The 14,769-nt window shown below is 47.2% G+C and overlaps 3 protein-coding genes across 3 annotated transcripts; 1 reads left to right on the top strand and 2 right to left on the bottom strand.

Moving 5' to 3' along the window:
* Positions 1 to 3,416: 3,416 nt before the first annotated feature.
* On the bottom strand, positions 3,417 to 5,546 carry LY89DRAFT_729195 (uncharacterized protein; the record flags this gene model as incomplete). Its single annotated transcript, XM_018219353.1, has 10 exons — positions 3,417 to 3,636; positions 3,687 to 3,887; positions 3,944 to 4,002; positions 4,177 to 4,274; positions 4,330 to 4,699; positions 4,747 to 4,869; positions 4,919 to 4,940; positions 5,018 to 5,150; positions 5,203 to 5,320; positions 5,373 to 5,546. 10 exons carry the CDS (start codon positions 5,544 to 5,546, stop codon positions 3,417 to 3,419), a joined length of 1,518 nt encoding a protein of 505 aa, XP_018076037.1.
* A 2,167-nt stretch (positions 5,547 to 7,713) lies between these two features.
* LY89DRAFT_681114 (uncharacterized protein) lies at positions 7,714 to 9,815 on the bottom strand. Its single transcript, XM_018214210.1, has 2 exons — positions 9,569 to 9,815; positions 7,714 to 9,512 (listed from the first exon to the last, which is right to left on the bottom strand). The coding sequence occupies exons 1-2, from the start codon at positions 9,640 to 9,642 to the stop codon at positions 7,754 to 7,756; spliced, it is 1,833 nt and encodes a 610-aa protein (XP_018076036.1). The 5' UTR covers positions 9,643 to 9,815; the 3' UTR covers positions 7,714 to 7,753.
* Positions 9,816 to 10,929: 1,114 nt separating this feature from the next.
* LY89DRAFT_576795 (uncharacterized protein) lies at positions 10,930 to 14,129 on the top strand (the record flags this gene model as incomplete). The annotated part of the gene is made up of 2 exons (XM_018208855.1): positions 10,930 to 13,095; positions 13,143 to 14,129. The coding sequence occupies 2 exons, from the start codon at positions 10,930 to 10,932 to the stop codon at positions 14,127 to 14,129; spliced, it is 3,153 nt and encodes a 1,050-aa protein (XP_018076035.1).
* Positions 14,130 to 14,769: the final 640 nt, after the last annotated feature.

The following is a 14,769-nucleotide window of genomic DNA, read 5'->3' as shown; positions in this document are numbered from 1 at the left end:
CAGGGAGTTATTTGAAGCATGCACGACGGCAATATACTAAGATCACAAGATAGCTACTTTATGTTGTAAGTCGGTAACAGAATAATGATTGACGACAGTACATGTATTGACAACAAAGGCACGTACATCGGAAGGATGTTGAGTTGCTATATAAAAATATGGCAAAAAGGAGTCGTCCCTGAGCCAATCCGAATCTCTCCTCAAAATACTCCCCCAACCCGTGTTGCATAGACCGCATCGTTGCACGTAATGAAATATTTTTAGTGCTGGTTTAGCATACTATATATTTTTCGTCCGCCCACTTCTTAACGCCTGCTCAGTGAATACCTTTCGTCCGCTCGTTTTCCCTCTGATTGCTCCGTATTCACTATTTAGATACTCCCCACACTCTAGATTTTCGCAGACTTCTTCTGTTATTCACTAATTTTCGTCCTCTTACAGAACATGCTTCTGTATTGAGGTGGATATATAAACATAGACATTCACGTCCGCGAAATCTGAGAACCATTATGCTCTTGGCGTGTGTTGCACTTAGGGCTCTCTTGCTATATACTAAAGATTGTATATCATGTCTAGTCTAACGTTGCACAAGCCAATTGAAAGTTGAAGCTTGCATGATGGCAACACATTTTAATATGACTAACTCTCCTTTTATTAGCAACAGAATAAAGATTGACAATAATACATATCATGTTGGAAATACGGTCCATATTAGGTGAGTCTGATGTCACGAGATCTCGCGTGACACTAGACTGAATGGGGATTAGCTCCATTCAAGCTCGAGTATATCCTCAAGCTCCTAGTCTTCTTAGCTCTTTAGTCAATCAACACTGATTCAACCTGCCTGCTTCCCTGCCCTCGTGATCCTTCTAGGTGATCATTACACCTGAAGGGGATACGAGTTAAAGATATCATCACAATAAAACCACCCATGCATTCTTTTTCTAACGTTTATCGCCTCAAAAAGCGCAACATGAAAGATTGTCCTCTAGTCACTCCGGCCGCAACATATTCCATTACCCTCCAGCCATGTATGTTGCATACTCCGCAACATTGATTGTAATGAAGTTTTTCCGCCCCGGTTCTGCTTATATATACGTTTCGTCCGCCCATTTCTGCCTTTGGCTTCTATCCACTACTTATTTAGATCCTCAAACTCTAGCTTTTCGCGCAAAACACAACTTCTGAGGACTCTTTCTCTTATTCACCAATTCTCATTCACTGCTTCCCGTCCGATACAGAACAGACATACACAAAAGTTGGAAGCAGGATGCCTAAGGAACTGCGAGTGAATTATTGTGCGGTGAATCTAGTATTCGACTGGACAGACCTTGCTCTGATTTTGTGTTCTGTAATCCGAGGGCTAGGGTATACAAACACAAACGTTCACGGCCGCGGAACGTGGGAATTCCAAAGTGCGCGAGCTTATCAACGAAGATTTGGTGCTTGAATCGATTACGGTGTCCCGGTCAACCTTGCAGAAAAGTTTGATTCAGAGCAAGCATGGGTCATAAACAATAGCGCATCTCAAGAGGTAGCTAATTCAGAATATCTCGTTTTTGGTTAACAACAGAAGAAAGATTAACAATAATTAGTTTGAGATGTCTAGGAATGACAAATTATGAGATGAGATTGTTCTAAAGTTTGTTAAATAATATAAGTAGGTTAACTCCTAGGTTCACATAAGTAACAAACAATATAAGAATAGCACAATTTCTTCACTATTCTGCAAAATTAAATTTCGAGCTCATATTGTATTACAGACTCTAGAAAAACATCATTTTTTATCCTTGTTTCTATGTTAAGTGAATTTTCATTCAGTGAATCAAATACTCAACGAGGCGAACTGAAAATTCTCGTGAACAGCGGGGTACAGACGTTCACGGCCGCGGAGCGTGGAAAAGATCAAAGAAAAACCTTCGAGCAGTCAAGGATCTCAGCCCTATGCTCGAGTGGATTGCGAAGAAAGAGTACTTCTCATGCCGGGACCAATGATGATCAGCTTATGAGTTCCTTGCTATGGATACAGATTGGAATTTGGTGAAAGCTAGACATGCACGAAGGTTAGAGTTCACAGTTGCCTGGATGGATGACGGCCTATAAAAGCATGACAATGAAATTTTCTCGTTTCATGTTAACAACAGAATAAGGAATGAGAACAATAGTTTCAAAAATCCTACAAAACACGCATATCAGTTAAATCACCTTTACTAATCGTGAATTTTGATGTGTTCCTGGCATTCTCGATAGTATGCACACAGTCCACAGCACTTTCACGATCACATACCAACGATCTCTTCATAAGACCAAATCCTACTGCAAACAAAAAGGATTTGTGGAGAAGGGAAGAAGCTTTTAAATACTATGGACAGCTCAGCCTTGCTTGTGCTTGAGTCACTCTGTTCCAAAATTCGACAAGATCATTTGGACCCGAGTTTCAAATTCACCTCATACTTAAGTCTTCTGACCCTATGTTAACATCCCCAAAAGAAAAACTATATATATCAGCGGCCGCACCCTCTAACGCTTTTTGGACACCAACAAGGTGCAAGGAAGCCACTGAGGGGCCTGGAGCGGCCAGAGAGGGGAGAAGACCAATTGTCTACCTATTTTTACTTATCTACTAAAAATTTTAATTACGTCTTTTCTTTGTGCTGTTTTGTGATAGTTGTTGTTAAGTTTTGGGCTCTTATCATGTTGAAAGGAAGAACAGAAGTAAAGATTTGATTGACAATAACAACAAACAAGTCAACAACACGACATCTAAACTCTTGAAGTCCGTCTCCTTCCTTGGCTCCTGGCCGCACCTGGTCCCTTCTTATACTCGGCCGGAGGATCAGATATCGATATCCAAAGAGTGTTAGAGGGTGCGGCCGCTGGTATATATAATTTTTAGAAGCTAGCTTTGAAAAGAGAAAACTGAGGCGTAACTCATCGTAAAGCAAGAAAATCATTCACTAAAAATGACCTTTAAAGTTTTCAAGATCCTGGAAAGGTGATTTAGGCTCCGTCCCCCTCGTTCCTAGACGTCTATATAAATAACTTTCCCCACCAGGACAGAAGAAGCCAGTCAACGTTTGTGTCGTTGTGCCCGGAGCTATGTCTTGGGACTGCCACCTCGGCGTCAATCTCCATCGAAGTAGTCATGCGTGGAAGAGACGGCCCTGTTCACGATTTGATTCTAATGTTGAATAGTTAAAGACGAGAAGGAAGTTGACAACGAGAACAGGAATGACAATAACAACCCCTCTTCCGTACTTTTTTTCTCTGCATCCATCTGGAAGAAAGGCAATTGTCTAGCATAAAAGGAATGGCTTTGACACCGCAGGGCCAGAATCAAAGGCACACATATAGACTGTCTTCTATAATGAATACCAAGTAGCTGTCAGCGTTTGAGGGCCCGCAAGCGTCAACTATCATTGGGTATAGTACTCCGCAACCCACTCTACAATTTGTGCCGTTTCGGCGTCGATTATCTCCTGCACTGCCGGACTTGCAAGCCCACTCGCCATGATCAAGTCATAGCAATGGATTCCTCCAGGAATGAGATGAAGTGGGTGTTGCGCAGTGGAGTTGAGCGGGCCACCTGGCCTGAATTGGGATGACATGCTGCCGGTTCTCCAAGGGTCAAATTCACTAGAACATTAACCCAGGCTTCAATGCTTAGTATGATGCAAGAAACTTACCCATTCGTCCATGTCAATCTGGTAGTATCCTCTAGTCGCCAGCCTTCAGTGTACTTGTTGACCGAGTGTACGTTGACGTTCGGGTTAGTGCTACCGTATGTGTAGCCGTTGACCTCCGGGAATTGGAGGGCACATTGTCTTTGCCAATATTCAGCTGTTACAAGGCGCGAAACGATGGTAGGTGTGCCCCTTGGAGCACCGCTAATGTTCATCAGTATTGGGCAGCTTTTCTTATGCAACCTAGATATCAAACGTACTCTTGCCAGAAATCCAATGGCTGATTACACAAAAACCAATTCCACTGTCTGTTCCATGGCTGGCATCAAATTAGTATGTGTTGCTGCTGATTTTTGAGAGGGAGCTCTGGAGCTGGGGAGCCGTTTCAGGATCGCGTCTGCCTAGCTTTTGCGACACGTCTTGCGAGCTTGTCTCCTAGTTCCGGAGCTCCCTTAGAAAAGACTAGCAACTTAGTATGGAGATTTGAACATACATTCCCAACCGTATAGTCAGTATAGAAAGACATGGAAGCATTATAGGTATCGAAGCAAGAGAGATCTCGCTCGTCAGTATAGCCGTAATACTGACAGACTAGACGAAATAATGTTAGGTGCTGCGAATGAAATAAAAATCATCGAAGACTTACATCCAGGTATAAGGCTAGTGTTGACCCAATTAGCATAGCCAGCCAAAGCTTTCTCAAGACCGACGCCAGTTGCTGGGGCAGTTGTGTTCGATCCTTGCAGCGCGAATGTTTCGACAGCATCACAAAACTCGAAAAATTCGCTGTATCCTGAATAGAGAGCGATTGATTGCCATTGCCAAGGACCATTTTCTAGAGCAGAAGCGAAGTCATCGTTGTGCTCAAGCCCTTCTAGACCGAAAGATTTCTTGAGGGCATATATCTCATCGTCTGTACCGGTGGTCAAAATTTCGTCTATGTAATCGATAACGAGGGTAACATCGCTGCTGCAATTTTGCGGCATGCCTTGCTGGACTGGGTAAAAGTATTGCCACTTGAAATATGTCAGGAGAAGCATGTTTTCCCTGAATCAAAACTCACGTAGTCCTTGATAGCTTCGACGGGTGCACTGGAGGCATGGTACGCCCAGAAGGTGCCTGGTGAAACGTGTTCGGTGTAAGCTGTAAGCGCACCCGAATAGGACCCTCCACTCAAAACCCATGGCTTGTGAAGGATTAATACACGGTCCTATTTAGGAACCTAAATTACCTACTGCATTTTGCGCATTGCTGCTACTATAGACAAATTAGTATGGACTTTTTGTGGATGTCTTACGAGCCGAAGATATTTTCAAGGCGGAAATCTAACGTACTGGTTTGTGTCGAAGGGCAAATCAACCGTTTGTGCAAAATACACCAAGTCATGGATTGCCTGATCCAGGTTCAACAACTGCAGATTCTCGGTGTCTAAGTAAGAATACGGGCTCGAATCGCCCCAGTATCGGTCTGTGTCTCGGTTAGCGATCTGACCCCTTCCACAATCAGCCGAGGTGCACACGCTCGAGTACGATGACTGCGCCATCAATAGCTTGCCCGAAATGGCCAGTGATGGTTATGTTATCCATATATCCAGTGTAACCACTAGCATCCTCTTCACCAGGCGTGAACAAAACAACCTTCGTATTTAGGTCAGTTGGCCTTTTGCAGGTTTACCAACAGAGAACTCACAGGTGATCCTGGCCCTTTCCAGTACTCAAAGCTATACCAGTATCTTTGGGAGAAGGTTCCCTTGGAAGGATCGCTATGGTTAAGGAGCTGTTGGAAAGTGGAGTTACCATTTGTTGCCAATGCCGCAAACGAAGCTGGGATTTCCAGTGGTGGGGGAATTGGCTTTGGCGGCATAGCGGAAGCAACTGCCGCCAGGAAGGAAACAGCGGAGATAATTGAGGTTTTCATTGGCACTCTTAGCACGTAGACAACCAAAAGAAATATCCTCAGCGGAAGAGTTTGAACGAGAAGAACTGGGAATAGAGAGGAGAACCGATACTTAACATGCGCATCCCATTTTCAGAATCGTAGTACTTCGTATATCCTGCTACATACCGCAAGAGGCAGGCTAGAGCGTGGAGATATGAAGTTGTCTTATCGGGCGGGGAACATTCCATTGTCGAGCTTCCTGATGCAGTACAGCTTCGTGCCCATTATCTGTAACGTTAAGACTGTGGAGCAGGGTCACAGTCCCATAAGTATACTGCAGTGGCCCGCGCGAGTTCCACCAATTGCATGTCCGTGCCTTTATCTCCCCACTTGACGATCGACAGGGGTTCGGTAACTGAAAGCACTTCAAAGGCACGCCGAAACCTTTCATTTCAGGAGAATCTAGCCTTCTCAGTAGCGAAATCTTATACATCGACTGTATCCAACAAGAAAAGCCGTGGGACGACGAAAAAGTTTAATTCTCGAATTCTCGGCGGGGAACTTCGTCATGTGAGAGCTTAAAATTTTGACGTTGCGGCTCAGGTTAGAGCCGCGATTGCTCAGGCCTAAAAACCGAAATAGGAATTAGTAGTCTTATTTGTGGTCTGAGATTATAGTGGTAATTGTAGGACAATATAAGCTAGTTAAGTCTATCCTAAGTACACATTGCAATATAAGATAATTTTCTCCCAGGGTTTGCTCGACAATGTAAATAAGCCAAGTACTAACCAAACATGAACTACTAAAGTGAGGAGAAAGCAGGGCAAAATCAACTTATGTTTCCTCTCATCTCGAAGCACCTTCTCATCTTTTTTCTCCCTGATTTGGAGGACATAGCATTCAGAGATCGTGGTCTTGCTTTCTACTTTCGGTGTTTGATAAGCTACACAGCTCATTCATCGCAGCTGACCTTCATACAAAGACAGATAGTACAACATGATTTACTCGCGCTACATTTATTTCCAAACCGAAAACTCATGGCTGAAAAGAATGACAACAATGTATCTGTTAACAGCAAAATAATCAAAATCGACGAAAGAATTTCAATATCATAACAAAACCCCGAAATGGCCCAACTCGAGAAGATAGTCCCGGGCGTCTCAAGAGTCCCGGCCGTGACACAAAGCACACAAACGGGGGCTCGAGCAGCATGATGTATGGAGTACTAGGTGATGTAAGTAATGAAGCTGCTCTTGCTTCGGTGAGGTGGTTTATATATACCCCACCATCCTTTCAAAGCACAATTCGAAGATTGAAATTCTCAAATTCACTTCATCCCGCTCTGTCACGAATTCTCAAAACCGCAACTCGATATTTGGACTGTGAGTCAGTCAGACCCTCAAATTCACTTCAGTGACTCCCCCTCTCCTCAACCCTGTACGGTTTTAACTCAAGTCCGCGGATATATCTCAAATCCTCAAATGATGAATATCCACCTGATCCTTCAATCAGCCTCAAAACCATAGATAACCATACTCAGTCAGCACAACGAGCCACTTCGGGTACGGATACCAACCTTCCTCCCATTGGACAAACCACTAACTCCCCTCCTCTCCCATCAAACCTCCCTCCCTCCCTTCCCTCCTTCCACACATCATATCCAGGAGGACCAAACATTAACCTCATCCAGAACGCGAATGCGATTCTCCTTCCTCCATTGACAGGCACGCCGCTAGCTCCTCCATCTAAATCTCACCACAGCCAACCCCGGATCCACTCACCACATGAAGTCTAGCCCCACTAAACTAAATAGAAGCTTTCTCCCCTGCCCTGCTGTCAGCAAGAGTCCTTTGGAATCTCGTTGTCAGCCGCACTAGAACGTAAGCCGCAGAACAGGGCAGGACAGGGCTGAAGGTTGTGGGAGCAGGGAACGAGGGTGCGGTTTTGATTCGTCCGTTCGTGGATCGGCGGGACGAAGCGAAGCGAGGTGGGTGAGATCCGTCCGTACTTTACTTTACCAGGGGAGGGGATTGGTTTGATGGTTCAAGGATTTAGATGTTGGTTGTGAGAGGAGGAGAGGTACGAACGGACGAAGTGGGTTATGCATTCGAAAAGTATTCCTGTCATCAGATGGATAGATAGATATGCGGTGTGATATTGTGGCAATTCTAAGGTTACAGTACATTTCAATCCTAACCAAGCCTTGATCGTCGCCCCTCATTCCCGGTCAACTGATCAAAAATCCCCCTCCACTGCAGCGGTCTCGGCATCCTCAACGTAGCCCTGGGAGGCCAGGCCGCGAAATGCATACCCTCGTCCCAAGCACCGCACTCCATCTCCTCCGCCTCCTCCTGGGTAAACGTCCGTCGTGCATATTCCCTCTTCGCGGGATAGTTCTCACCAACCGGAAACCCGATCCGGCGCGCCGCTATCAGCGTAAGGTGTTTTTTCTCCTCGCGGTAATGGTTCAGGACCCAGATTAAGCGCCACCGTTTACGTTCCGGCAGCGATCCGTCGGGCAACCGATCTGCTTCCTCGAGAGAGACGAGGAAGGAGGCCCGGGTTACCATCCGGGCTTGGTTCCGGGTCGGGTCCCGGTGCGCGGTGGAGCGGAGGATGGAGAGGGCTTCGTGCCGGGTGGGGAGGTCGCGGCAGGTGAGCGCGACGTCGCAGAGGGGTCGGTCGATGGTGTCGGGGAAGAGGAAGGCGGGTTGGTTTTTGGGGTAGAGTTGTGTTTGTTTGGCGGCTACGTGCTTGGATAGGGAGACTATTTCGGCGAAGTGCGGGAGGTAGGCGTCGAAGTCTGTTTCGAGCACGAAGAAGGTGCCTGCGAGGCGGATTTCCGCGTTCAGTAGCAGGAGGCGGAGGAGAGCGGCGGAGGAGGATATGAGGGGATCGGGGGAACGGAGGAGTTTGGCGAAGATGGGCGTGAAGGCGTTGTACCAGCGGTGGATGTCGGATATGTATTGATCGCGCTCTGGGAGGAGGGTCTTGGGGATACTACACGGGTCGACGAGTTCTCCGGGCGTGTCGGTGGTGAAGGGATGCCGGATTTCGGTTTTGGCGAGCATTATTCTGGCGAGGGTCTCGCCGATTAGGTGAAAGGTGCGGCGCATGAGGAGTTCTTGGTAGACGCGGGCTTCCTCGAGGTCGGTGAAGCGGGTGGGCATGTTCTTTATTGTGAGGGTGCCTTCTTGGCGGCGGGTGGAGTGCCGGATGAGGTCCCTTTCTCCCCAGCGGATGGCGTGTTGGAGGTCTGTTCGTGCGAATTCGTAGAAGATATCGTCTTCGATGACAGTAGAATCAGGTGATTGTATACCTAGATTCCGTTGGGACTTTTGTGATATCCATTCCTGGAGGAGGGAGTATCCTGCTTGCGTTTGATAGAAAGCGGTATTTGGGGATTGGAGGAATATTTCCATGCAGTAGACGAGTAGACATGCCAATAGTGCTTTCCGTAATGAAGAACATTTCTTCGGTTCTGGCATGATCTGCTTCATGCCTAGGATGGCTCTGTCGTACGATGCCAATGCAAATGCTCGATGTTGTTGTGCGAGTGCCTGAGTTGACTCCTTCGTGGATGGTGAGCTGATGGATACCATGTACTCGGTCTTGATCGCTTTGTTGAGTGCACCGACGGCTACCACGGCTCGAAGTACAAACGGTTCTTGGTAACATGCTTGGAGGATTGTGTAACTCCAAACAGATGACCTCAAGAGGCCAGATAGCTCCGGAGCAGCATCTTCTTGGTACGCCTTGAAGTAGGATGCCTCTCTTGGATCGATAAAGAGAAGTGTTTCTGAAGGTCGGGTTTGACTCAGTTGATCTGCGTTCTGAGGTATGAGGATCCGTTGAGACTTTGGTTTGTTTTGCTTCCATGTGCAGTCTCTATTTGATTTGAGACAGGTTTTGCAAGCGGGATGTTGTTCATCACATTTCACCCGCCTTGCCCTATGACAAGGTTAGACATGCTCGTGAAACATTAACACCAGGGTTTGAGAACTGACTTGCATGTTTGACAACCGTTCCGAGACTTTGGAGCCGAGGCTCTCTTAATCTTGCCGGAGCTCGAGTAAAGCATTCTTTCCACGACATTGAGAGACACAAGAAGTAAAGTAGGACGACGAACACCAGATTGTGGGGAAAAAGCTTGTCGAGGCGGATATATGTATGAAAAGAGCTAGGCACTACTGACAGTCGATCGGCTTATGCTTTAACGCACGCTGATTTCAGCTGGGAATCCAGATCTGACACACTAGCCCAGGTAAATGACCATAGGGACTTAGTGACGGATTAGGCATTACTTAATCAAGCTAGGGAGCCTCAGGCGAGAAACTGCCGAGTTTGGGTTTGGCGAAGGATGAAAATGGGGGGGGGGGGGGGGCAACTCCAGCCTGGATCACCGACAGACAGCGTGGGTGAACACACCGCCCGATGAAAACCGCATCTCACAAGCCGAAAAATATTGGCTTGGCAGAAAATACGTGATTGAACCAATAGTGCGTCATTTGACAAGGACTCCCGGTCAACTTTTTATCGCCAACTGTGCTCGAGAATACCGTGCTGCGATTGCAAAATAAGCATTTTTAACGAAAAGAAAACATCCCGAAAAAGGGGCGTAGCGATATAGAAACTGAAAAAAATCTTCCGCCGAAATCTGAAGAGATTCTCGACTGTGTTGGCGTGGTTGAGAGGAGAAGAGAAAAAAGCGACCATTGAAGCTCGTGCAAACTGCATGCACAGTCAACCTCCAGCACGAACAGGGTCATTGTCCGATTCTTCCCCACGGCCCGGCCTCGCACTCTTGACTCCAACAGCGAACTCCAATTGATTCCGATTTCTGCACTCTGCCACGGCTTGGATATTCTTGGCCGACGATTATTCGCCTTCTGAAGTCTTGGCTCTGTTCTCCTCCATCGCTCATAAGAAAACGGTTAGCCCACTGACTAAAAACTTTAACCTCGTCCGTACCCGAACTTCGAACCTTCGTCACGACTTCTAAACCTTCCATCCCCATCCCCTCCGACCACCCACGTCCATCCGAAGACCCTCCGTCCCTATCATATCTACATCCTTCCGAGGACCTTGCGATCACTACCTTCCAGTCGACCGGAGACGTTGTGAGGCCAACGAACACTCTTTAAATTGTTGGGAGCGGCGACTGGGCGCGACCAGAGTCTGAATGCTTCGGCACCACGCAATACTGTTAAGGGAATCTACAGACTGGGGAATTGGGCCTTGAAAGACGAAAAGGCCTTGCAGACGTCTGCCGATACGGTTGAGACCTCTCTCTATCATCGAACGAGCGCTCCAACGCGACCTCGAAAATCTCCTCGAATAATACCAAGAATACCAAGACTGAGCCAAGATGGCGTGGGATCACCTCGCAATCAATCGACCGCATCTGGTCTATATCATCCTAGGCGGGTTCACTTCATTGTTTATGCTGTGTTCGTCTTTCATCAAGGAAAGACTATACATTGGTGAAGCGACAGTTGCTACCATCTGTGGAATTATCTTCGGTCCCCATGCCGCCAACTTGATCAACCCTGGAACATGGGGGAACACTGATCAGGTCACCCTCGAATTCTCTCGAATCGTCCTTGTCGTCCAATGTTTTGCCGTCGGAGTCGAACTTCCCAAATACTACATGGAGAAACACTGGAGGAGTGTGGTGTTCTTGTTGCTTCCTGTCATGACTTTCGGATGGTTGATAACGAGTCTGTTCATTTGGTGGATGGTACCTGCTCTCAATTGGCTTCAGGCTCTTACATGTGCTGCTTGTGTCACTGCCACGGATCCTGTCTTGGCCAGTTCCGTGGTGGGTAAAGGCAAGTTTGCCAAAAGGGTACCGAAACATTTGAGAGATGTCCTCTCTGCTGAGTCTGGGTGCAACGATGGAATGGCATTCCCGTTCATCTACCTGGCGCTATACCTCATTGACTACAGACCAGACGCCGACAAGGTTGCTTTTAATTGGTTTCTTATCACCATCCTCTACGAATGTGTGTTTGGTGCCTTTTATGGTTTCATGATTGGGTACATCGGAAGACATGGTATCAAGTATGCTGAGAAGCATGATCTTGTTGACAGAGAAAGTTTTCTCGTCTTCTATTTCGTGTTGGCTCTCTTCTGTGCTGGATCTGGTAGTATCCTTGGTGTGGATGACCTTCTTGTGGGCTTTGCTGCCGGTGTTGGTTTCTCCAACGATGGTTGGTTTACGCAAAAGACCGAGGAATCGCATGTTTCCAACGTTATTGATTTGCTCATCAACTTGGCATACTTTGTGTATCTCGGGACAATTATTCCTTGGGAGCAGTACAACAACCACACCATTGGCCTGACTCCATGGAGACTGGTTGTGATCGCCATTTTTGTCATTCTCTTCCGACGAATTCCAATAATGGTGGCACTCAAACCTATAATACCAGATATCAAAACTTGGCGAGAGGCTCTCTTTGCAGGCCATTTTGGACCCATCGGTGTAGGAGCCATCTTCGTCGCAATTCTTGCCAGGGCCGAACTCGAAACTGGAGGAGCCACACCACTTGCCGATTATCCAGATGTAAACGCTCCCAATTACGAGCTTGTCACAGTGATCTGGCCGATAACCACATTCTTGGTCATTTCTTCCATCCTTGTTCACGGCTCATCGATTGCAGTCTTCACTCTCGGCAAGCACATCAACACATTGCAACTGACAATGTCTTACACACAAGATGTCGATGGACCGGGTTGGCTGAACAGACTTCCTCGTATATCATCAACATCGAGATCACAAGCAAAGTCCTATGCTTCCGAGACTGATGGTGAGGAAATGAAGATGGAAGCCTTCCCTCCTGGTGGTCTACCTCCAACTGGCCTTCCTCGCGAATTCTTGCGACGACAGAAAGAGGAAGACAATAGTGCACCCGGAAGTCGAGCATCCTCATTGATTCCACGTCGACGAAAGAAGAAGTGGGATGATGGACGTGGACCTGGTGGGCCAATCAGTCAGTCTGCAATTTATCCTCAGCGACGAAGTCAGAGTGCACATCTCAGTGAACAAACCTCAGACACTCTGACACCAGGTGAACGATCTCCTGAAGGTTCGCCATTGAAGGAGAAAGATGATGATGATGAGAGGAAGGAGAGCGAGCTAGGCGAGATTCAAGATGATCCGGAGATGCATGAAATTCTGCACAGACAATCCAACGAGGAAGAGCGCGACCAGCACAAATCTGATGCAGAGCGTCATCCACGGGAGACGAATGTTTACCAAGAAGGTGACGATGTCATTATCGAGAATGCAGATGGTGAAGTTGTAGATGAGAAGATCAATTCCCGTACAATGGAGGAGAGACGAGAGTCATTGGCTAAGATGGAGTCGAATATCAAGGATGATCTGGAACATCCTATGCAGGCTTACAAGAATTTGAGAAAGAAACTTGGTGTGTGGAGACACAAGGACGAGCCGGCGAACGAGCAGGGAGAGAAAGGAAAGCAAGCACATAGAAAGAGAGGTCCTGCTTTGGCGTATCAATTTGGGAATACAGTAAGTATCGATTCATTTGATCCAGAGGCATAGCTAACTCAATCCAGATCATCGTGGAAGATGAAGACGGAGAAGTGGTGAAAACCTACGAACTTCCAACCGGCAAGCAAAACAAAGAGCAAGGAGAACCAAGCACCAACGCCGTCCGTCAAGGCATGACCCGAATGAGCACCTGGACCGGCCTAACCAAAAAGGATGACGCCATCAAAAAAGAAAAGCCGACCGACCCAGAACAATCCACCCGACCACGTATGAACTGGGGCTTCAGCAAGACCGGCGCCACCAAAGATGAAGTACCCAAACACGACGACGCAGAAGATGACCGTCACATCCGCTTCACAATCGGCGGTGCTGGCCGACGTCTCACGAAAGAAGATTTCCTCAAGGAGATTCAAAGTCTAGATCCTAAAGCTAGATGCGAAGTCGTAGCCGAAAGCGACGCCTCTCCAGCTATGAAAGATCTCGCAAAGAAAGACGCCAGTCGCGACAGTCCCGGTAGCAGCCGCCTATTTGGTGCCTCAGACGTCGAACGAGCAAGTAGGAAAGGAACCGCGAAAGCAGTCGGTGCTAAAATGGCCCGAGATCGAGGCGTGGATGTTGACCCCGAAGAAGACCAAAGCGAAGATAGTGACGAGGAACGAGCAATCAGGAGACAGAAAGCGAAGCAAGAAGGCCATCACGCAATGGCTAATCGTAATGCAAGAGCAAGAACGATTTCTAATGCGGGTGCGCACCCGTCGAACGATGTGCCGGAGAGTGAGGCGGAGAGGAGAAGGAGAGAACAGGCATTGAAGGGCGTGGATGAGGTTACGCCGGCGCAGATGGGGAGAGGCAGGTCGAGATCTAGGGTGGATGAGGAGCCGGAGTCCGCGGTGGAGGAGAGTGCCGCGGAGAGGAGGAGGAGGGAAGCGGCGCTTGGTGGGGAGAGGGAGGTGGATAGTGATGATGATGATGGGACGCCGAGGGTGCCGCCGCCGGTGGCCAGGAGTAGGGGGATTAGGTTTGCGCAGAGTCCTGTTAGGGGGAAGCGGTGAGTGGTTGGGTGGGAAAAGGTGGTAATTTGTTGAGAGAGAGATGGGTTTGGTAGTTAATTGGTTGCTTGCTTGGATATAGATACCTAAATTGCTGTTTACGATTTGCATTGTATCCGTGGTGTTGGTGATTTTGCTTCGATGATTGTCTTCCTTCTCTGATTGTCCTTCTTTCTCTGTGTCTTTCGTTCTCTATTTGTCCTTCCTTCTCCAATTGTCCTTCACTCTCTCAATGTATTTCGTTCTCTAATTGTCCTTCCTAATTCAATTGTCCTTCCTACTCTTATTGTCCTTCGGTCTCTTATTGTCCTTCGGTCTCTAATTGTCCTTCTTCATCTGGTTACCCTTCCTTCTCTAGTTGCCCTTCCTTCTTCAGTTACCCTTCCTTCTCTGACTGCCTTTCCTTCTCTAAATGTCCTTCTTTCTCTAATTGTCCCTCTTTTTCTTATTATACTTCTTTTTCTTATTGTTTTCCCTCTGCCGCTTGTTCTTCCATCTCTGAATGTCCTTCCTTCTTATAGTAGTTTCGCTCCCTCAAAGTAAATAAAGAAAGACAAATATTCGATCTTGCTTTTACTTTTACTTTTTCAACCCAACTTTTCACTACACCGACACATATATCTACATCTGCCACTAGCAACAA

The sequence above is a fragment of the Mollisia scopiformis genome (assembly GCF_001500285.1).
Source record: "Mollisia scopiformis unplaced genomic scaffold LY89scaffold_4, whole genome shotgun sequence".
Taxonomy (NCBI): Eukaryota; Fungi; Ascomycota; class Leotiomycetes; order Helotiales; family Mollisiaceae; genus Mollisia; species Mollisia scopiformis.
The sequence above is the reverse complement of the archived record's forward strand: the minus strand, read 5'-3'. Positions and strand labels throughout refer to the sequence as shown.

Coding starts and splice junctions, on each gene's coding strand:
- LY89DRAFT_681114 (XM_018214210.1), bottom strand. CDS start 9,642: ATGCTTTACTCGAGCTCCGGCAAGATTAAGAGAGCCTCGGCTCCAAAG. Junction 9,513..9,568: donor AACGGTTGTCAAACATGCAA/GTCAGTTCTCAA, acceptor ACCTTGTCATAG/GGCAAGGCGGGTGAAATGTG.